General features: G+C 35.8%; 4 protein-coding genes and 1 long non-coding RNA gene across 5 annotated transcripts; 3 read left to right on the forward strand and 2 right to left on the reverse strand.

The window, feature by feature from the left end:
* LOC18606181 (vesicle-associated protein 2-1) lies at nt 2,212–6,132 on the reverse strand. The gene is made up of 8 exons (XM_007039645.2): nt 5,844–6,132; nt 5,516–5,609; nt 4,844–4,914; nt 4,644–4,725; nt 4,301–4,416; nt 4,061–4,195; nt 3,142–3,210; nt 2,212–2,583 (listed from the first exon to the last, which is right to left on the reverse strand). Exons 2-8 carry the CDS (start codon nt 5,574–5,576, stop codon nt 2,446–2,448), a joined length of 672 nt encoding a protein of 223 aa, XP_007039707.2. The 5' UTR covers nt 5,577–5,609; nt 5,844–6,132; the 3' UTR covers nt 2,212–2,445.
* On the reverse strand, nt 8,703–11,445 carry LOC18606182 (50S ribosomal protein L19-1, chloroplastic). The gene is made up of 5 exons (XM_007039646.2): nt 11,218–11,445; nt 10,760–11,134; nt 10,374–10,460; nt 10,151–10,284; nt 8,703–9,014 (listed from the first exon to the last, which is right to left on the reverse strand). Exons 1-5 carry the CDS (start codon nt 11,239–11,241, stop codon nt 8,906–8,908), a joined length of 729 nt encoding a protein of 242 aa, XP_007039708.2. The 5' UTR covers nt 11,242–11,445; the 3' UTR covers nt 8,703–8,905.
* On the forward strand, nt 11,880–15,822 carry LOC18606183 (putative glycerol-3-phosphate transporter 4). Its single transcript, XM_018116697.1, has 3 exons — nt 11,880–13,275; nt 14,283–14,828; nt 15,304–15,822. Exons 1-3 carry the CDS (start codon nt 12,243–12,245, stop codon nt 15,339–15,341), a joined length of 1,617 nt encoding a protein of 538 aa, XP_017972186.1. The 5' UTR covers nt 11,880–12,242; the 3' UTR covers nt 15,342–15,822.
* On the forward strand, nt 16,812–17,644 carry LOC18606184. The gene is made up of 2 exons (XR_001926954.1): nt 16,812–17,045; nt 17,151–17,644. It is a non-coding gene; the product is annotated as an uncharacterized LOC18606184 (long non-coding RNA).
* Nucleotides 18,804–19,735, forward strand: LOC18606185 (lysine-rich arabinogalactan protein 19). The gene has a single exon (XM_007039650.2). It carries the CDS (start codon nt 18,933–18,935, stop codon nt 19,488–19,490), a length of 558 nt encoding a protein of 185 aa, XP_007039712.2. The 5' UTR covers nt 18,804–18,932; the 3' UTR covers nt 19,491–19,735.

Below are 21,611 nucleotides of genomic sequence, written 5' to 3' on the forward strand. Positions count from 1 at the left end.
AATATTTATTTTTATATATTTATGAAATGATATTATACTCTGACAATATATCACAATATATTTTATTTGTATGAATGTATCAATTATAGACTTTATTCATATAAATTTATAATATATGAATTTTAAACACTATCAATGTATTAAATATTGTCACTTTAATGGTAAATAAATTTAAGAATCAGAAACTCTAAAAGACAAATACCCATAAATTTATAAATATGTATTTTAAAAATTTAAAAACTTTTACCATTGAACTTCTAAACGATTATATATATGTATATAATAACTTTAATCAGTAATCGTTAGAAGTATTTCAAAAAATATAATTGTTGAAAGTCAAGTGTTAAGTATGATTATATATATATCAAGCATCAATAAATTAAATAGTGGATTCTTTCGAGTATTCTTTTATACACAATACAAACAATCTCTATTCTCTATAAATTTGTAAAAAAATATAGCGTTTTGTATAGAAATTTTATGTGGCATGGTGAAAGTCAAGACAGGAAAGTACACTTGTTGAGGTGGAATATACTTTGTAAGCCTAAGACACGAGGAGAGATGGGCATTCGAAGACTTTCCTTTATGAACAACGCTTTTATCCTCAAATTATATTGAGGATTGTTTTCCAAGCCTGACACACTTTGGGTAAGGGTTCTTGTGAATAAATATAATTTCAATAGAATAGACTATTTTAAAGATCCTATGTGTTGTGGATGTTCAAATGTATGAAAATCAATGAGTAGATTATGGGGTGAATTCACCAAACATGTGAGATGGTCAATTGGGAACGACATTCTAGTTAATTTTTGAACAGATACTTGGGTAAGGGAAGTGTCTTTTATTAATGTTGTTGCTGATATGAGATTCATGTCGAATTTACGAGCTTGGGTAAGGGATTATATTATGCCTAATGGTGATTGGGATAAAGAGAGGCTAACATTTATTTTACCAATTGAAGTGGTGAATCAAATTCTCTACATTATCCCTCCCACTCTATCAGCCTCACTAGATATGCCTTATTGGGCTCTTTCTCCTTCTAGGTATTTCACTATTTCCTCAACATATGAGCATCTATGGAGTCTTGCAGATTCTACTCGAGAAGATAACAACAAAATGTGGCGCTTGGTTTGGGATTGGAGAGGTCCTCATAGAGTTTGTCTTTTCCTGTTTTTCTGCTTGCACAAACGCATTTTGACAAATGCAGAAGGAGTTAGACATAAGATGTCATCAGATGCATCATGCCCTCACTATTATGGAGCGAAGGAAACTTGCCTGCATGTGCTTAGAGACTGCCCTGCATCAAAGACTCTCTGGAGGAACATATTACCTCAAAGTGGTATCAATCAATTCTTCCAAACACCACTGATTGATTGGCTGTCTTCGAATCTTAACCTTAAGAATCTTTATGTATTTGATGTCCCATGGAATATTGTCTTTGGTATAGCCTGTTGGTATACTTGGAAATGGCGTAATTTGTTTATCTTTGAAGGTCGTGAACTCTCTGTTGAAGGCCGGCTGAGTATTATCAAAAGCATGGCTGTGAATTCTCATAATACATGGTCAACTCCGAGTATTATTAGTGGGGGCATGAGGCATCAAGAGGAGATCCTAGTGGGATGGTCACCACCACCAAAAGACTGGATAGCAGTAAATTCGGATGGGGTGTTCAAGAGTGCAGCAAGGACTGCGGCTGCTGGAGGAGTGCTAAGAGACGCACATGGTACTTGGATAGTGGGATATGCCTGCAAGTTAGAAACAAGTTCAGGCCTTCGTGTGGAATTGTGGGATGGTCTCCAACTGGCTTGGGAACGAGGCTTCCGCAAAGTTAAATTACAAAGTGATAACAAGGCAATGGTTCAGGCAATCAGCTTTTCTTCTGTTCATCCTTGCTCCAATCTTGATTTAATTAGAGCAATTAAAGGTATGTTAGGTAGACATTGGGAGGTCAATATAAGTCATATATATAGGGAAGCTAACACAACTGCAGATTTTATGTCTAATCTTGGGTTTGACTTAAACTCTGATAGTATTTTGTATGACTACCAACCAGCAAAAGCTTCTTCCCTACTCCTGAATGATAAGATGGGAGTTTGTATTCCACATTTGATTAATCAATAAATTCCCCTTTAAATAAAAAAAATTAAATAGTGGATGGTTTATGATTCTAATTCGCATCAATCTACGCAATTGTGAAGAACTCAAAAGAGGTTTAATTGTCAAGAACTTGAACTCAGTAAACTTCTATTAGAACTATTTACTTAGTATTGCACTAATAAGAGTAACATATCAACTTATCAATTGAATGAAAAACACATTCACAAAAACCAGCTGACCAACATAATATGGCTAGAAGATCAAACTCTCCATCCAACAGAAACATTCGGCATTATACAATGAAGTGGACAAAATTACTGGTTTCCACACTTGTAAAAGGGCATCTGTTCATTCCATCGGTGGTGGTGAAGACAAGGAAAGATTCAATAGAAAGCCAACCATCACCCCTATCAGTGCCACAAAGGCTGCGAATGAGATGGAGAAGCCAGAGTCATTTCTCCGTTGTCTTCGTCTCTTCAGAAAATCCTGTTAGAGGAAAACAAGATTGTTTACATATTGGTCATGTCTGTTCGGAGTTGTAAGCCTGTACCTCAGAAAGAACATAAACATGTATACATACAAAAAAAGAAACTATAATCAAGGAGCACATCTGCCCTTCTTTCCCTGGGTAATGACAATCTGCTTGCTCAGTTTGGGAATGAAAAGTTTACAGGTCAATTACAGCTCATATATGGATAATAACCTTTTACTGGTTCGGATTGGCAAATTAAAAGTTTCACCATTCAGTTCTAGCTCTTATTGAAAAAAACAGTGAATATCATATTCGACCCAGGTGGAAATCGAACACCACTTACATTACAAGTTCATGTTATGTCCCTTTATATGGATTCTGTCAACCGTCAAAATTCTCATTGTATGTTGCAAAATGCTGAAATTCGAAATTAGAAAAGCCTGGTTTTTCTTCTTTTTCTTCTTCTTTCTGTATTTTTGTGTGTGAGTGCGCATTTCTGTTTTTGAGTTTAGTGGAGCAGTTGTCAACTTGTGAAGAAAACTAAGATAAAAAAATCTGAAGTAAAAACATACCAGTTCCTGTTGCAGCTGCAGTGTTTGCCGAACTGCTGCATCTTTTTCATCCTTCAGATGCTGCACAGCCTGATTGAATACAGAAGGGAAATGTAAAATATAAAGACATAGAAATCAGACTGGCTTTGCATTTTACTAAGTTAGTTTCACCAGAAAATATAATTAAATAAAAGGCCAAGCAGCAAGCATATAATGATGAAGTACTGCAAATGTAAGATAACAAAACATGATGATTTGCAATAACTTAATTTTTTTTTTTTATAAAAAAAGGAAGGTCCTTAATCCCATAATAATCAGGTCATAGACAAGAAATGGCTACAAGGAACTGAAACCATCTGTGCTCATACAAATCAGACAGGAACATTGGAATCATGTGCTCATATAAATCAGGCAATAAGTATCTGCAGCTTGGCAAACAAATGCATTTGACCATTATTTTGCATATTGACATGCCTACTTCATTCAAACTGTAAACATCCATTAGCAAATTCCAGATAATTGATCAAAAGTCTAATGCATACATTTTATTTCCCTTTGGTCACAAGCCAGAAGGGTGACAGTTTATGCAACAAAACTAAAGTAACATCATACAGCATTAGAATACTAGAAATTACAATACTATACAAACAAACCAGCAATACTTTGGACCTTCAACTTAAGTGATATAACAAAAGCATTAAAAACAAAGAGATTAGGAGGAAAGTTTTCACTTGCCCACATCAGTACTGATTTCAACACCTATTCCAATTGGATGATCAACTGTATCAATTGAAACTTTACTCAAAACCACAAAGGTGCATGCGTCAATGTGTTGTGAGGTTAAGCATTTGCAAACATAAATATTCCATAGAATAAAACAACATACACAACCCTCCCCCTCCTCAAAAAAAAAATATAGCAGATCACCAATGAGACTCACAGAGTTTGAATCAGGGCTTTGCTGTGAGGAGCTCTTTAATCCTTCATCTTCTGAATTCCCTTGAGCTGAAGAAGGAGACATATAGAAAACTTTAAGCTTGCACTCCTCGATCTCCTTACCACTTTCCTTATTGAACTGGATGCAAAGACAAAGATCACAGCCCAAAAATCAAGTTTGTTTTTAGACAATATCATAAAGGTAGACAAATGGAAACATCATACTCCATTTCATCATTCTTACAGTATCTGCTGGTAGGTCATCCACGTCAGAATGTGGAGGCACTATAGTACTCTGCAGCAGAAATTTGTCTTTGCATTGCATATCTGGAGGATATTCCTGTTGGGCTTGGAGGGTGACTGGTATTCAAGCATGTCAATGAAATCAGTATCAAACGTATGAAAATCTCAATGAACTAACAGAGAAAAGTAATGGTGGAAAGCAAGCTAAGCAAGTGACTTAATGATCTTAAAACGCAAAGCTAGAACAGTTCTTAGACCCAAAAATAACTGTGTTTTAAATTCTATCATGAACTTACTTTACAAGAATGAAATTGTTTTTGGAAAGATCATCATAAAAGAAATACCTCTGATGACACATGAGTCCCAAGGCTGTACAACACCAGTGTTTGGTCGCACAAAGTACTTCTTAGGTGAAGTTGTTTTAACCTAACATGATAAGAAGTTGGGAACATTAAAATCAAACAATTATAGAAAATCACAAAGTGGATAGGAATACACATAACAAGATAATCATACATATTTGCAACAGTAACAGAAGCAGTACCTTAAAAGCCACATGGTGTTCCGTGTTGTTTACCACTTTAAGATCACAAAAGCTTTGCTTTTCCAGCTCAACTGAAAACATGAATGGCATGATCAACTAAAAACTTTCTTAACAAAATTTTCAAGAATAAACGTATAGCAAAGAAGATGATTGTAACGATGACTTAAAAAAATCTCAGCATTACAAAGAAACCAGCTGCCAAAAGCGGAAATGAAGGTAACTAAACGTTGATGACTTGTTACAAAGACTAAGAAACGATTAAATAATATCCCTAAACCGCTTTTCTTCTTCCTGCATTTTCTTAAAAACAAAAGCTCAACCTTAACAAATTAAATTCGCATTCACTGTTTTTATACAAGTTCTGGTTGGTCCCAAATCCAGATCAAGGCCCAATGAAGTCAAGAATTCAAACATAATCCTCAAATTCCATAAACTTGTCATAAATAATCATCTCCAATGCATCTCTCCCACCTGAGATTCAACACAACACCAATCCTTTGCACCACTTTTTCCCTTCCAAGTTCATCACATAATCGTGGAATTGAACATGAATTTTCACATACATCCAACCCGACTCCACACACACATTCATGCATGTAAGTATACATACATAGATACATCAAAAATTCGCATGCATGCATGCGAGTAGAAACATACAAAGGTGAAACTTACAAATGAACTTGAGGTCATTGGGATGAACAGAGATCAACTGATTACCGTCACCAGCAGTCATGACTTGGCCCCACCACCACCGTCACCAATAGATCTTTACTCTCTCAAAAACAAAATCAATCAAAACCAACTACAAAAATCTTTCACAGACCTAAAGGATCACAGCAAAAATACTAATACTAATAATAATAATAACAATAAATCAACAAACATAACCCTCAAAAGCCAAAAAAGAGAAAAAAAACTTCAAGAGAGAAAAATTTAGTTAATATTAGTCACTAGAATTAAACGTACTAATTTAGAAAGAGAAAATGAATCAGGAACTAACATGTGGTGCGACTGGCTCGGTCTTAAATCCGAGGTTCCTTTCTTCCTTTTTTCTTTGGCGTGGGAAAAAGAGTCACCCAAATTGTCGCCACAAAAGTCGGAGTTTCAGGTCCGAATAAGATATAAATTTTTCCCTTTTTTTTTTCTTATCACTTAAATAAAAGAGGGAAAAGAAAATAAGGTTTTAAATGGGAGAGGAAAATGGCTTGGAGCTTCTGTGCACCGTCTGCTGCTGGGAAAGGCAGAGGCAGAGTGCGGTTCTATCAGAAAGAGGAGAAGGAAGACTGTGATTTGACACGTGTCAATTAAATAGAAAGTGAACGCCCTGTTCTAAAGTGACAGCCTGGAACTGGGATCCAATGACGTGGCACTCAATAAAAGGAAGCCTCTTACGTGTCACTTCAGTATTAAAAAGATTTTTCCATTTTTTTGACCTCATTTTTTCTGTGATGTGTCCCCTCTAACCCAAATCCCAATGGGCACTAAGGGCTACTTTATCTTTTTCTCTTATGTCTTTTTGTTTACTTTATGATTTTTCTTTTTGTCCATTAAAGAAAAATCTAAGAAATCAAGATTTTTATTTTATATTTTTTTAAAAAGAAAATTAGAGAAAATTTAAAATTTACAATTTTTAAGAATTTTGGAAGGCTTTATGTCACATAAAAGTTTTGAGTGGATGATTTGAATTTTGAAGATCAAAGGTAGGACCTCTTAATTATTTGAAAGTACTTTGCTTGACAATCAACCTCATCCATATATCCTAACTAGTCAATGATTTCAATAGGAAAACAGCCAATCATCTTGATGCATGTACAAGTTGAAACATCCCAACTCCAACCCATGATTGATTGATTGTTCCATGGGAAAATTCTAAAGAAAAGATGTATAGGGTCACATTTGTTTGATTTTTCGTTTTCATTTACATCTTTAATGTCATGAACACTAAATTTTGAAAAATAAATATTTTTAAAATATAAAAAAGTAAAATTTTAAAAATATAATGTTTGAAAATGTTTATAAATTATTCAGATAAATTTAAATAAATTATTATCATTCTATTGCATTCAATTAATTCATATATTTTTATTTTAAATCAAATGAACTCTTATAATTAAGAATTGATTAATTATATTACGTTGACATGATACTAACGTAAATAGTAAAAATATTATATAATTATATCATCATATAATATCTACACCATATAAGATAGTAGTAATTTGACAACAATAATTAGTTAAGTATTAGTTATAAAAATTTACTTGACTCAAAATATAAATATTAAAATTTGATTAAATATAATAAAAATTTAATAATTTATGTATATTTTTCTAAATAATTTAATTTTTTAAAAAATATTATATCAATTTTAAAACACATAATTTTAATAAACTCGTGCATTAAAAAAAACATTTATATTCAAAATTATTTTGATTTTACAATTTCCACTTTACAAACCAACAAACATGCATCCCTGTCGACAAAACATTTTTAAAAGACGAAGCATCATTAGGTCATGACCATGGATGAGGATAATGTTAGGTCGGTGAGAGGAAAAAATAAAGGGGAAATGGGAGAACGGTGGTTGGTTAGACAGAAAACCGGTTTCTCCAAGAAACTTGCCGTGCATTAAACAATTAATTATCCGTCAATCATGATGATGTATAAAAAATGGAACATGGGGTGCATGATAACAGCATCCCATTACTTTATTTGTAGCCGTGGAAAAATTAATTTTCGTACCACATCAAAATATATGAGGAGGGGTAAAGCTTGGACTAATAAAAAAAAAAAAAAACCAACCTTCAATTTGGGTAGGCTTGAATAAAGTCAATATTGCTGTCAGTTTAATATCCAAGTTTAATCCTAACAAGAAATCTGTATTTCCCCATTAATATGAAACCTGAAAAGAACATATTCAATTTTCTTGAAAGAAAGGTAGATGCCTTTAGGCTTTAATAGAAGACGTTTGTTAAATGCGAGTGTATGAAAAGTCACAAAATTAAATGGAAAATAACTTCACCTGCCTAGCTCTCGTTTAAGACTTATTTTCTTCTCACTATTTATGGTGGCGTGGCCAATTTAATCGAATAGTTTGAAGATAAAATGAAGTTTTATTAAACTGCATCTTATACTAAAATGAAATCAAATTATTAAATAGTTTTCAATGAGCAGTAGAATTATCAGTCTAATAAAAAAAATTTATAGTGAAATAATGTATAAGAGATTTGTTATTTTCTCGAGAGTGACGAGAATTATTTTCTAATTTTTGTTTTATTTTGAAAAGTTATTTAATTTAGTTATTTATAGATTTTTCTTTTTAATGAGTCTAGAGAGACAATTTTTTTTTTTTGAGTAAGCTCTTATTTAACCAATATTTTGAATTACCCATTGAAAAGGCATCGACACTTTAAAAGAAAAATTAGGACTTAAAATTTATATTCTTATTCAGTGAGTCAATTATCTTATGAAATTAGTCGATTAGCTCATCCCAAAAACAAATTTTTAGATTTAAATTTTAACTTTAGTCAATTAACATGAAATATTAACGGATTAAACGTGTGAACCCCTGTTTCACATTAATCAATTTTCATTGAATCTTATTCGACTAATCATGCGATTTAATCGATTCACATATCAAATTACTTAATTAATCTTACTTTTCTTTCACTTTATTTTGAAAATCTTCCGAACCCCAGCATCTTAGCTTGAGATTGGGATTGGGAAGCTTGCATTGTTGCAATTAAAGTAGATTTAAATATTGCTTTGAAGAAAGGCTCCAGGAACTTTGAAAACTGAGATTTTCTGTTTCCTTTGATTAACAAAGAAAGAAGCATATCTCAAGGCTAGAAGATTGGGATTAACATACTGAAATGATTAGTAAATAACTTGAAAATTGAATTTAGTAGTTTCCCAGAATCAAAGCAATGTTTACAATAAATTTTACACCAAAATGGACAAAGGGTAGATTCATAGAATTACAGCTCTTACAATATCTAAGCAATTAAAAAACAGCTTGGAATTTGGGGGGAAAGAAAACCAGAGGAAAGGCATCAGTGTCTTTCATTTGAAAGTTGACAGCCTGGGGAGCTTTTCTCTTAGATAATACAGCCTCGCCCTCCTGACCTTCCTATGCTTGACTACTTTGATTTCCTTAATGTTGGGTGAGTAACTGCAATAACAATACAGAAAACATAAATCGGGAATCATGTTTAACAAATTTCAGAAAGGAGTCTTTAGTACGTCCGGCATAATCATCATCCAAATTCAGGAGACTAATTCATCTGAATTACATGAAACATTAAGCTAGGGAATAAACTATTCTAAATTCAGGTTCCAACTTATTACAGATTTCAATATCATGTTGAAAACTGGTGGAACAGATATTGTTTTTCTGTATTCGCAAATTGGCTTGGAATAACACGCAAACAGTGCAACATAAATGTGATAATTCAAACTTTCTTCCTGTGGTCTTCTACTGGTTAATTTTCATACAATATCATGCTCACGTTTGAGCAAAAGATATATTCAAGAAAATTCAACTTCTGTTGTTTCCCAGTGATGAACACATAGAAACAGAAATCACAAGAAGCCTGATGAATTTGTATAACTGCATGACTTCATGGACCATGGACAAAAATGTAAAACGCAAATAATTAACAGTTCAGAGAAATTCTTTAACAAAAAGGGGACAAAACAATAGGAGTTACACATATGAAGAAGATCCTTAAACTAACTAGCACATAGGTGGTTAGTTATATATAATACAAATCAACTAAGACTTTAGCCAAGTAAGTTGGAAAAAAATTTAACTGTATTGTCAAACTCTGTCGCCTCACGGTTAATTGTCAGTCATGCACTCATGATAATCTCACTTTTTAGAAAAGTAACTTGAGGACTTGCTTGATAAAAACAATAAGGTAAAATCATCATAGTGATAGACATGGTATGTATAGCAAGAAAAAGCAAGTTTCCTTTTTTTGTTTGGATAAATAACAAAAGGTAAGTTTCACATATGACATAGAAGGCCAATCATCTTAATATCAAAAAGAAATCTAAGACTGAGATAGGAATCGATAAGCACACATTACATTAAGGTTTCAATTTTGCAAATTATTCTATGTTTTTATTTATTTTCTTGAGTTTCATAAATTCATGAAGATTATGCACAAATCTAGCTTCTCCAATTTCTCTTTCTCAGATTCAAATGACACATTAGTTAGTTAATTAGGCAGAATAATTTAACCACCACTATGCTCAACCCAGATGAAGGAAATGGTTATCATAAGAGATAAAAGAAATACTTACACAGGGAATACAATCTCAACTCCAATGCCAGCAATAATTCTCCGAATTCGGATGGTAGTGTGGATACCAGCATTCTGTTTTGACATGACTATACCTTTGTATACAGACAGCCTGCGTCTATTTTCAGGAACTTCCTGGACATCAACCGCAAGAAGCAAATATAAGAAAAGCAACTAAATTACACAAAAGAGATGCAGTAGGAAGAATGAGAAACACGAATTACCAATTTAATCTCAACAATATCACCAGTCCTAAGATCTGGAACTGGCCTTTGCTTCTCCGATTCTTCAATTGCCCTTTTATTCAATATCTACTCAGAAAACAGCACTTGTGTCATCAAATTAACTAGAGCATTTATCAGTCACACATCTTCAAAAAAAATTTTCAAACAGCTGAGCAAAGTTCAGCCTTTTTATCGAAAAGCTCAACCCAACTCCTCAAATTTTGGAAAAAGGTTCTCTCTTTGTAAACAATTCAACTTCCTGAACTCCTAAACCAACTGAAAAGGAAAGGGAAAATTGCAACTCAAAGGTTTTATTCTTCTTCTCAATTCCAATATAAGAAAATCAATAAATAAAACTATCAACAAAACTTTAGAATACAAATTACCCCCATTATATCGCCAAGTTTAACCAGGGGTTTTCTTCCCTCCTTGGGTTTCTTTTCAACCTTATCTTCTCCGTCCTCTCCTGCTTCAACTTCCTCTTCAGCTTCTGCTTTCGTTTCTGCTTCTTCAACATCATTTTCACTTGCTTCAGCTTCAACTTCACCTACACCTTCAGGATTAGACTCTGCTCTCACAACAAATTCCCTTCGGGCAAAACAACTAGAACTTGAGCCAACCGGGATTTTCAAATGAAACCCAGAAACTGAAACCTTGGAAGTCGTCAACGGAGAAGGACCACGAGACAGAAATGCAGAGAACCCAAAATTCTTTACTGGATTAAAGGACTGTACTTGGTTTATCGGGATCATATGCAGTGCCTAATCAAACAATTAAATGTAAATTCTTTCTTGAAAATGTAAATTAAAGAAATGTAAGCAAAAAGCAAAAGAGATGGGGTTACCTGAGGAAGAACTTGGGAGGCCATGGTGTTACTACGGAGTCTCAGTTCCGAGACTGTGTCTTATCTGTTTTCGAGAATTGCTGGGGTAAACACTTTGAGATAGGGTTCTGTAACGGGTCGGGTCGTATTATTTTTTACACCGGCTTTTTTCCAACGGTTTATATATATATGAAATGCTTATATATTTTTAATATTCCATAAAACTTGGTTGTTTTTCTTTTCAGATTTTTGTTTCCTTTATTGATGAAATAAGATTATAAGTACTTTGAGTTAACTCTTTTCACCTGTTTTTAATCATCAAGTTTATATGAAAAATCAATCTAAATTTTCTTTTAAAACATTGAAAAAGTTTACATATTTTTGGGTTGGTCCAAACTCTAAAGTTATTATGATAGAGTAGTGTAGAAATAAACCCAAAATGACGAAATCTGATCCAGGTATACCTCGTTCTTTTTTTTTTGTGATTCTGGGAATAAGCTGCTTATCGGTCAATACTGCTGTGTTTCTTCGTGTTTAGCAACGTGGCTATCAGGTAGCCTTTCACAAGCCTCTCTCTTGATTGAACCGCGGTAATCCCGTCACTATCTCGATCGCCTACGTGGCACTTGGATACATATGTTTTCGGTTGAAGCTCCAGACAAGTAGCACGTGCATCCAGTTTTGATACAAACTCGTCCCCTTTGTCGCTCTCCCGCCAACCTCGCTCTCCCTCACATCAGTCTCTCTTCTCCCCTAAAAACACCAACTTTTTTTCTCCTTCTCTCTCTGCAAGAACCAGTGAAAAAGTTTTTTTAGTCTGGATCAAGGTTAGCTATCCTATTTAGATCATAAAAGGGTTTGTTCTTGTGAGGTAAAGGTATCGTTTTTTTATGTCCATCAAGTTAGTTGCATTTTGTAAGACGTTTCGCTTTTTAAGGATGTTTGAGGATGGGGTTTTTATGATTATGATGATTATGAAAGATTGGTAACAAAAGGCTACCTTTTTCTATCGGTTTTGGGTGGTTAAATTTGTGGGATTGTTAAAGATGTCAAGGAATTCAGATACAACGAGGAAAACCCCGCCTGGGATTTTGCTTATTAGAAGTATTAGAGGGAAGGATTGGAGCCTAAAATCATATAGATACATGGTTTTGTTGATTACCTTCATAGCATATGCTAGTTATCATGCATCTAGGAAACCTAGTAGCATAGTTAAGAGTGTTTTGTATCCTGACCCCATTAAAGTTTCTGAGGGGAAGCCTTGGCCTGTTGGAAATGTCTTCATCAAGGAAGAATTTGTGAGTTCTGATAGAAACAGGGTGAAACACAAGGGTTGGTATCCTTTTAATGGAACTGATGGTACATCAAAATTGGGTGAAATTGATGTTGCTTTTCTGGCTTGTTACTCTTTCGGAATGTATGTTGCAGGGCATTTAGGTGATACTTTGGATCTTAGGTTGTTCTTGACAACTGGGATGATTGGGAGTGGCATTTTTGTGGCGCTGTTTGGGATGGGATACTTTTGGAATATTCATATCTTTGGGTTTTACCTTGTGATGCAAATGGTTGCTGGGTTGTTTCAAGCTACTGGGTGGCCTTCAGTTGTGGCTGTGATCGGAAATTGGTTTGGGAAAAGGAAGAGGGGTTTGATTATGGGTGTTTGGAATGCGCATACTTCAGTTGGGAATATTAGTGGATCTCTTCTTGCTGCTGCTGTTTTGGACTATGGCTGGGGATGGTCTTTTATTGTCCCAGGAGCATTAATTGCTTCAGCAGGGGTACTAGTTTATTTGTTCCTACCTGCTTATCCAGAGGATATCGGTTTCGCTGGTGCAAATGCTTCAACTCCGAAACTAGGTTCCGTGCCTCATAATGAGGTGGCTCAGATTCAAAAGGGCAATGCAGTCGATATAGAAAAAAGTTCTAGTCTCAAACAGGGGTCAGGGAGCAGGAAAGGTGTTGGACTTTCTGAAGCTTGTTTGATACCAGGGGTGATTCCTTTTGCACTGTGCCTCCTCTTCTCAAAGCTCGTGGCCTACACATTTTTATACTGGTTACCATTTTATCTGAGTCAGACAGGTATTTTTCTTGTTTCCAAGCTTTGGGTATTGTTTGATTGACGAGATGGAAATTGCAACCCGGAGATTAATAGGTATCTATTTTTTTTAAATATCTTCTGATCTTGGTTGATGAATGTGCTTTATTGTAGACTTTGAGTGACTAGATCAAAAGAGATTGCAACTTTTGAAATGATTGAATTTATGCTAGGTTTAAAATGGAATGAAAATCAAGCTAGAATCATGATGAGCTCGAATAAAGTTTCCTTCTTTGAGACCTCAGCACATAGGATTGATTTGGTGTCAAAGTTTGTCTAATTGAACACCCAAAATTTAATCCAGTCAATCTACAGAGGTCAAATTGATAAATAGCTATATGTAGGATCTAATTTGTTTGTTATTCTACCCTTTGATGTAGCATAAATTGATGCCAAGTTCGACAATTTTAGTTTATCTTTTGACTTTTGTGGGACAAAAGCATTCTAGGGGGCTAGTTTACTTATAATTCATCCTTAAGTATAACTCCTGTGAATTGTAAGTTGGTTTTCTGTTCTTTCTTTTTTACTTATATTAAAATTGTTTGTTTTCGTTGTGATTTCTTTTTTCAGAAAAATAAATAAAAGATACAAAATGCATCAATTGTATATAAAATTGTGCTTATGAAGGTAGTTGAAGTCCTGTCAGCTAACAATTAGGTCTCTCAGTGCGTTATATATATATATATTTCACTTATCTATTCTATTTTATTTTCCTGATGCCTATTTGTTGCTGGAGCTTGGGATTCTACTAAAGATGCATAACATTGTGCTTAACATTCAGCTTGTAATCCAGCTGCTTTGTGATAGCAGTAAAGATATTGCTCATTTTTTTTTTCTGTGGATTCAGTACCTGGATATGCATAAATTTTGACCAAAGTTGGTTCTTAAGTAGTCAACTGTCTATTCAAACAGATTTATTTCCTGTTTTTCTAGACCTGTGTGAATTTGCTACCTTTAAGAGTCTGAGACTTTTGCATTCTTTGTTATGCAGAAATTGGTGGGGAGTATGTGTCTGTGAAGTCTGCTGGAAATCTCTCTACCTTGTTTGATGTAGGGGGTATTGTTGGGGGGATCCTTGCTGGATACATGTCTGATAAACTTAATGCCCGGGCTACTACAGCAGCCAGCTTCATGTCTGCTGCAATTCCTTCCATGCTCTTATACCGCACATATGGAAATGTTTCTCGTACTATAAACATTTTGCTTATGATGATTGTTGGCTTGTTTGTTAATGGGCCATATGCACTTATCACAACTGCAGTTTCTGCAGACCTTGGTACACACAGTTCTCTCAGAGGGGATTCTCGGGCATTGGCAACAGTGACTGCCATAATTGATGGCACTGGATCAGTTGGCGCTGCACTTGGCCCTCTACTCACTGGGTTTCTCTCAACAAAGGGATGGGATGCAGTTTTTGTAATGCTAATGGTTGGTGCTCTTATTGCAGCACTTCTTTTATCACGTTTGGTCATAGCAGAAATTACTGAGAAAACTCAGAAACCAATTCCATTATCCCATGGACGGCAAGCTTTTGAAGGTAATGTGGTAGAAGTTTTGTTGCACAGATGCATGCATGCGTGATGCATACTGAGTAGTATTAAAAATTTCTTTGAAATTAAATGTAGCGACCTGCTTTTTAATAGTATTTGAGGGTGAAATGCTGTCCACTAAATTGGAACAGTCATAGTAACGGAAGCCGTAGGAATTAAAATATATTTTGTGACTTCCAAGACTACCAGGTAGATGATAAAGAAACTTAAACTTTTTCAATGTGTTATTTGTGAGGCTCCAAGCTTTCCGATAGATAATTCTTGTGTGTTATATGTGGAATTTCGATTTTGAAAGATAATATGTTGGAAAAGTTTACCTTTAATTGTTTCAAAGTCTTACTTTTCATGCTAGAGGTCCCATGTTTGCTTCAATCAAGTCACATTCCTATCCTTTGCATGTGTGAAAAGTCTTCCAACATGGTATCATTTTGGACTTGTCTGATCTCTACCTTTTCCTTGCAGCTACAGGATCCCAACCTCTTTTAAGCAATCAAAGGTGATAACCAGGTACGGTGTCAAGGAGGTATAATAATTAAGGGAGTTTAGAACACATTTTAGAGATAGATAGAAGTGCTAAAAATAATTGTCTGAGTTGACAGACATGAAGCATATGTATTTTGCTAAATTTTGACGGCAACGCTGCAGCTTATCTCCAGCTAGTCTGATTTTTGTAATATATTTACACTGATAGCAATATGTAACATTAGTTTGATTTATTGTCTCTTGTTTCAGTTTATTCTCCTAGGAACAATGTCCTAGCTCCCTCTTTTAACTGATCTAATAAAAGTAAGTGGAGCAGCCGGGCCAAGTTGTGCCAATGACTATTAAGGTGGGTGGATCTCATTCTTCTCGTTAACCTCTGACAATTCAAACCTATCGGACTTGGCAGCATTAATTTTGCTATCACCCACCGGCCACCTGTTGAATTTTTGTCTCAAATATTTATATTTATGAACAACATGTGAATGTTCATTTGGTTCATCAGCCTCTCATGTCAGAAAAATGTTCTCCAAGAAACTAGGCTCTTCCACTGCCCCCCTCTCTAAGTCGAATAAGAAGTAAACTTAGAAACCAGGTTGACTAGTGCTAATGACTGTTTCGGAAGCTGGAGATCGTTTTTAAGTTAGCTGTTTTAATCCAAAGCTATCTAACTTGGCGGCCTTGATGCTGTTAGGTTTCTGCTAAGCCTACTTTAGCATTATTGTTGGATTCCGGTTCGAATTCAATGGTTAGTTCTTAGTTTCAAGGGAATTTCTGTTGTAACGCATATATGCTCGTGTTTTCTTTGTCAATTTTTAGCATTAGAAAGGAACTCAAAGTCAAGTCTGTAGAGATGATGCCTTCACTTATGCTTTAATAACTTTAAATGGCTTCTCCTGTAGCAGGGGGTCCCTTACGTACTGAAGGATATAATTGCCTTGATAGAGATGTTGATTAACGCTTGAAATTGCAATTAATGTATTTGGAGATGTCCTGCTCTCTCAATGAAACCAACTAACGGCCCTTGGGTTCCTCTCTGTTACTTACCCCTACCCCTTGTGTGTATCTGTTGAATCTGTCCTCAGTGGAATGGTTTCTGTTCTTTCCAGTTCCAGGAAAGATTTTCCCCATGTTCCTTGTTGCTGCAAATCATTTTGTTCGGATCAGGATACAAGTTCTAATGATATGTCGTTATGGTTTTGAGATTCAAACTCCAAGCTTACAATTCAGACAAATGTCTTAGTACTAAATTGTTCATACGGAACGAGGGAACTATCACATATCTGAGTGTTTCTCCAATTTCTTTTTGTTCCCAAGTTGCTTGAAAGGAAAGGGGAAAAAGATTTTTATGATGAAATACAGTGACTAACACGTTGGCACACCAGCTTCCAAAGGCATGGCTGGCTCCTTTTCACTTGAATTTGTAATTTGTAATAAAAAAAATGTGTCCTTTTTGACAGCCCCAAAAGCAGACATTACCATCAATCGCCATTGTAGTTGCTGGAATTGAGGACCCCTTTCTCCTTCCTGGTTGTCACACCAGCTCTTTCTTCTTTCTAACCATATAATTTTTAAAAATTCTCATATTTCTTTTTCAACAGGTTTAGACCACAACCGATTTCCATTAGAATTATGCTGTCCCTTCGTCTCACACGCAGACATCTGCCATCTTTTCAATTGTTCGAACTGTTCAAGAAATTCTTGATCTCTCACCACGTCCATAGGTAAGAGAACTATTTGATTCTTTAGTGTCAAACTATGTGTTCTTTGTTAAAGTAATAATGTTACTCTTACATCTTCAAACTATGTATATTGCCTTTGATTCTTAGGTTTGATTTAAGATACAGCCAACCAGAAATGAGCCAACAAATTGGAGGTCCTCTCCATGGAAGCACATCTGGCTTCGGGTCCCGCATTAATTTAGGCTTAGCAAGGTGGAAAAAATGGAACCAGGGTCCGGGTCATCGTGGAGGACCACCGGGTATTTCGTGTGCCAACATCTTGATTATTCATGTCATGGGCTCATGGCTTGTGTGGTTTGGAACCCGAGGGAGAAGAAAGTCTTGTCAATAAAAAGGGTTTACATTAGGATTGAAATTTGAAAGAGAAAAAGCCTCAGGTACTTCTTTCTAAGAACTGCACAAACGGTGAAAAGAATACTAGTTTTTAATGTTGTTTTCCCCTCGAACTTACATATCTTGATGCATTTTCTGATTACAAATTGCCAAACTGTAACCTGAGCAGGGTGGGTTTTTTTTCTTTTCCATGAACATCTTGACCATAGTTGGACATAATAGGCTGTTTGCCACCATTATGTTCTGTATTTCAGAGAACGACCTTGGCTCGATTTCTAACAGCTCGCAATCCATTTTGTCACCGACCAAACAACCAACATGGAAAACATGTCAAATCTGCGTAACCTGCACCTTTTCCAAGAATTTCTATCGGTGCAGTTGTACGCAGAGCACTTAATGAGTACTATTACTGCTGATGTAAGGACGATGATCACAAATCTAAATTTTTTGACTCCCATCGAGAGAATCATTCAACCTTATGTAAGGTACTAAACCCAATTCATCTTGCAATTCAGCATGAATCTAATCAGATCGAGAAGAAAAGCACAAAAACATCAAAATTTCTTGCTAGCTGATACAAAGTCTTGGGTTTTTCTCAAGATGATTTTTCAATATCTTGCTGCTCTTGTCATTTTGATTCTCGTGAATAAGTCAGCTGTCACAAATTTTGGGTTGGTGGGACAAACAAAACGATACCTGCAAAGCATGAATGCCACTATGGTCATTGGTCCCTGTCAGGATCCTATGGTGGGAGTGCAAGCTAAGCCCCAATTTACCAATATTTAGCACTTGAAAAAGAAACTACTCATTCTCTGCCTTTTTGTCAATATCAACCCAGGAAAAAAAAAAAAAAAGGGAAACAGGGTCTCATACTTTGGTTTTTGGCCTAAGGACTGTAAAGCAGAGTGACAATTGTACAGAATCAAATGCATTATTTCATGTTGTTGACGTGTATTTACTAACTGCTTTAAGCATCAAAGCTTTGTGCTATTTAGAAGGAAGGCTTTTCTTTTCAAATGAAATCATAGCAATCATTCCCATGTCACCTGATTAATTTTAACTTTAAGCTCTCCTGTTTTCTGTATAAAAATTCCTAAAAAGGTAAAGCCACTTGATGGCTTCCACATCATGGAATAAACAATTTGTGACCTTAGTTTAGAATAAACAGGAAATTTAAATTAACAAATGTGTGTTGGATTTAACTTATCTTGTGACAATAACAGGAAAAAGAAAATATCCTCTTCATCCTGTGCATGGCCTGTCCTGAGCAGGAAGTGCTCGACCACAAAAAACACACATTCCTTTGGGACACGCGTCGATTCTTGTGGCCAGTAGGATGAATTGTCCGTGTACTTATCCCTTGAAATGATTCTTCAGAACTTTCAATCTCCTTGCCTCTATATATCATCCTCAGTACCTCTCCTTCTCCCCATACCTCACACAATTCATCTTAGGCCTCAGCTTCCTGCTATCTTAACCTTCTCCACCTTTCTTTGCCTTTTGCTTCGAGACGCGCACACATACGTATATGTTAGCATGGCTCGTTCACGTGCCATGCTCGCGCTGACTTTGGTGCTGGCTCTGATATCATGTTCAGTAGCTCAAAGTCCATCAGCAGCACCAACAATGCCACCGAGTTCAAGCACCGCACCCCCTACTGGTGGTACTCCCCCTACAGCATCCACCCCACCACCCACCTCCATGACACCTCCCCCTACAGCATCCACCCCACCACCCACCTCCACGACACCTCCCCCAGCTATGACTCCAACTTCCGCACCCCCACCGGCCACGTCCAGCCCTCCTTCCATGACTCCAACAAGCCCAATGGCTCCTAGCCCATCATCAACTCCAATGGCCCCGAGCCCATCATCTACCCCTATGGCACCAAGCCCATCAATAAGCTCGCCACCTGCACCTTCCATAGCTTCTCCTCCTGGACCAGCGGGAGCCGATAATCCAGCAGCATCAGGACCTTCTCCCTCTACTGCTCCGCCTCCTTCCGTTACGGCTTCGCCAAGCTTTGCTGCTTCTACACGTGAATACAGCATGTCCTTGTTAGCATTGCTCGGAGGAGTTGCACTCTTTGTTTAGGACACAGTTTTTTTCCAAAATTTTTAATCTTTTTTCTTTTGTTTATTTTATGTAGATCAAGCTGTTCACTGTGTATTCTTTTTTTTTTGGTTACATTCTCTCTCTCTCTGGTTGATTCTTGGAGCTGCATTTGTGATTTGCGAGGTGCCTTTATTTTTGAAGATTTACATTGAATGTTACAGCTCTTTTGTAGCATTTTGACTTAGCCTAATAAAGAGAGACTTTGTGATTCTTGTTTTGCGTTACTCTAATAAGTCTTAATTATTTTCTTTTCTTTGTGATTCTGGATATTGTTTTGCTTAGACTTTACCATAAAAGAAAAGAAAAATCGAATATTAGACTATCCATCTTGATTTTTGATAAAGAAAATGGAGAAAATAAGGGGAAAAAAAACTGAAATGGCAGGTTAATTTTATGGCCATTCAATCAAGTTATTTTCATTGTTTAGGCAAGCGTCAGATACGGAGACTTTTTTCACCATGCCCTTGCCAGTTTAGACTTAGAGGATGAGATGGAAAAAACATTTGATTACCACTAAACTATGTGTTGATTCACAAAGTTCAAATGATTATATTCTAATCCATTATGAATTTACTCAGTCCATTACAATTCTAATGCGCTTCTTAAAATGCCTAAAAGAAGCAATATACAAACACACACACACACAAATTAAGAAAGTACATATCCCTGTCTATGCATTTAAAGCCCAAATGTCTTCTCTCTTTGCTAAAAAGTTAGATGAGAATGGGTTGGTTGAGGGGTAGATGGAGAAAGATGAAGAGGTGCACATTGGTGGTGGTGAATGGTCATGGAAAAGGTTAGGTGCTAGCTGTTAAGTTTAGACTTGTGTGGAGGGAGAGGAAGTGTAATTAAACTTTTTGGAAAGGGGTAGGGAATTTGCCTTTGGAGACTCTTTTGTGTTTGTGGGAGAAATTGGTATATGCTCTGACCTATGAGTGCTAAAACCGGAGAGAATGGGCCTTTTTTCTCCATTGGTGCAAAAGCACAAGGGGGACAGAGAGAGAGAGAGAGAGAGGAAGAGTCCTGAGGGAGCTTGCCATGGATGCATGATTGGCTGTTGTGGGCCTAAACCTCAAAGGACAAATCAATTCGAGTATGAAAGTGATGTGCACATGGGGTGCTAGTGCTTGCCACCACGAACAAGTTCAAGGAAATTAACTATCAAGTTGCAAGTTAAAATCAGATTCTTTTTTTTTTTTTTTTAAAAAGAAAATTTAAGATCAAATCTTTGGGTCTCTAAATTCTTTCAAATCTTTACCTACGTGCATACATAATTATTTCTTTATTGGTTTGGGCTTATATAATAAGGGTCAACTCTTTTTTCTTTTTATTGCATGAAACTTCCTAACTATTTCTTAAAAATAAAAAAATACAAATAAATGATCAATTTTTTTTTCATATCAAAATATTGCATGAAGTTCATGTTATTATGTAGTTTGATGGAAGAAATTTATTTATTTTTGAGAGGCATTAATGAAAAATTTTCCTGTTAAAATGACTGGCATGCACAGGTTAAATTATATAAACAAATAATAGGAATTTAGTTAAGAAAACATAAAAAAAAAAAGAAAAAGAAAAAACAACATTGGATACCTTTTCAAAAGAGGTTGTATAAATAATGGGTAAACACTAGGAAGAAGCACTGCACTAAAAAACATCTTAGCTTGTCTATCTTCTTTCTCTGTCTTGTCTTTCTCCCATGAAGAGATGACAAGCACAAAGAATAAAAGCCTATACCAAGACTTGCTCTCCTTCCAACCTAGTCCAGTTTATCTTTCACGTGAGCCACACAAATTTACCGCTTATTAACCTAGTCCAGTCATGAATATGAGTAAGAATGTTTGATGTTGGGTTAAAAACAATAATTAGAAAACAAGAAAGAAAACGGACACATTGGGGTTCTGATTAGGCATAGGGTGGGCCACCTGTTGGGCTTAGAGTCTAAGCCCTCTAATCATCTGATATTGACCAAAGACTAAAAGCAGTGTCAGAGCTTGGCCCACCAAAGCATTAGAATGGGCCCATAATTTATTGCTCTGGGCCTGCTCGGGGTCGATCAAATTGACAACAAGGAATACTGCTACCATATTTTTGAAAGAG

Source organism: Theobroma cacao, chromosome 3 (assembly GCF_000208745.1).
Source record: "Theobroma cacao cultivar B97-61/B2 chromosome 3, Criollo_cocoa_genome_V2, whole genome shotgun sequence".
NCBI lineage: Eukaryota > Viridiplantae > Streptophyta > Magnoliopsida > Malvales > Malvaceae > Theobroma > Theobroma cacao.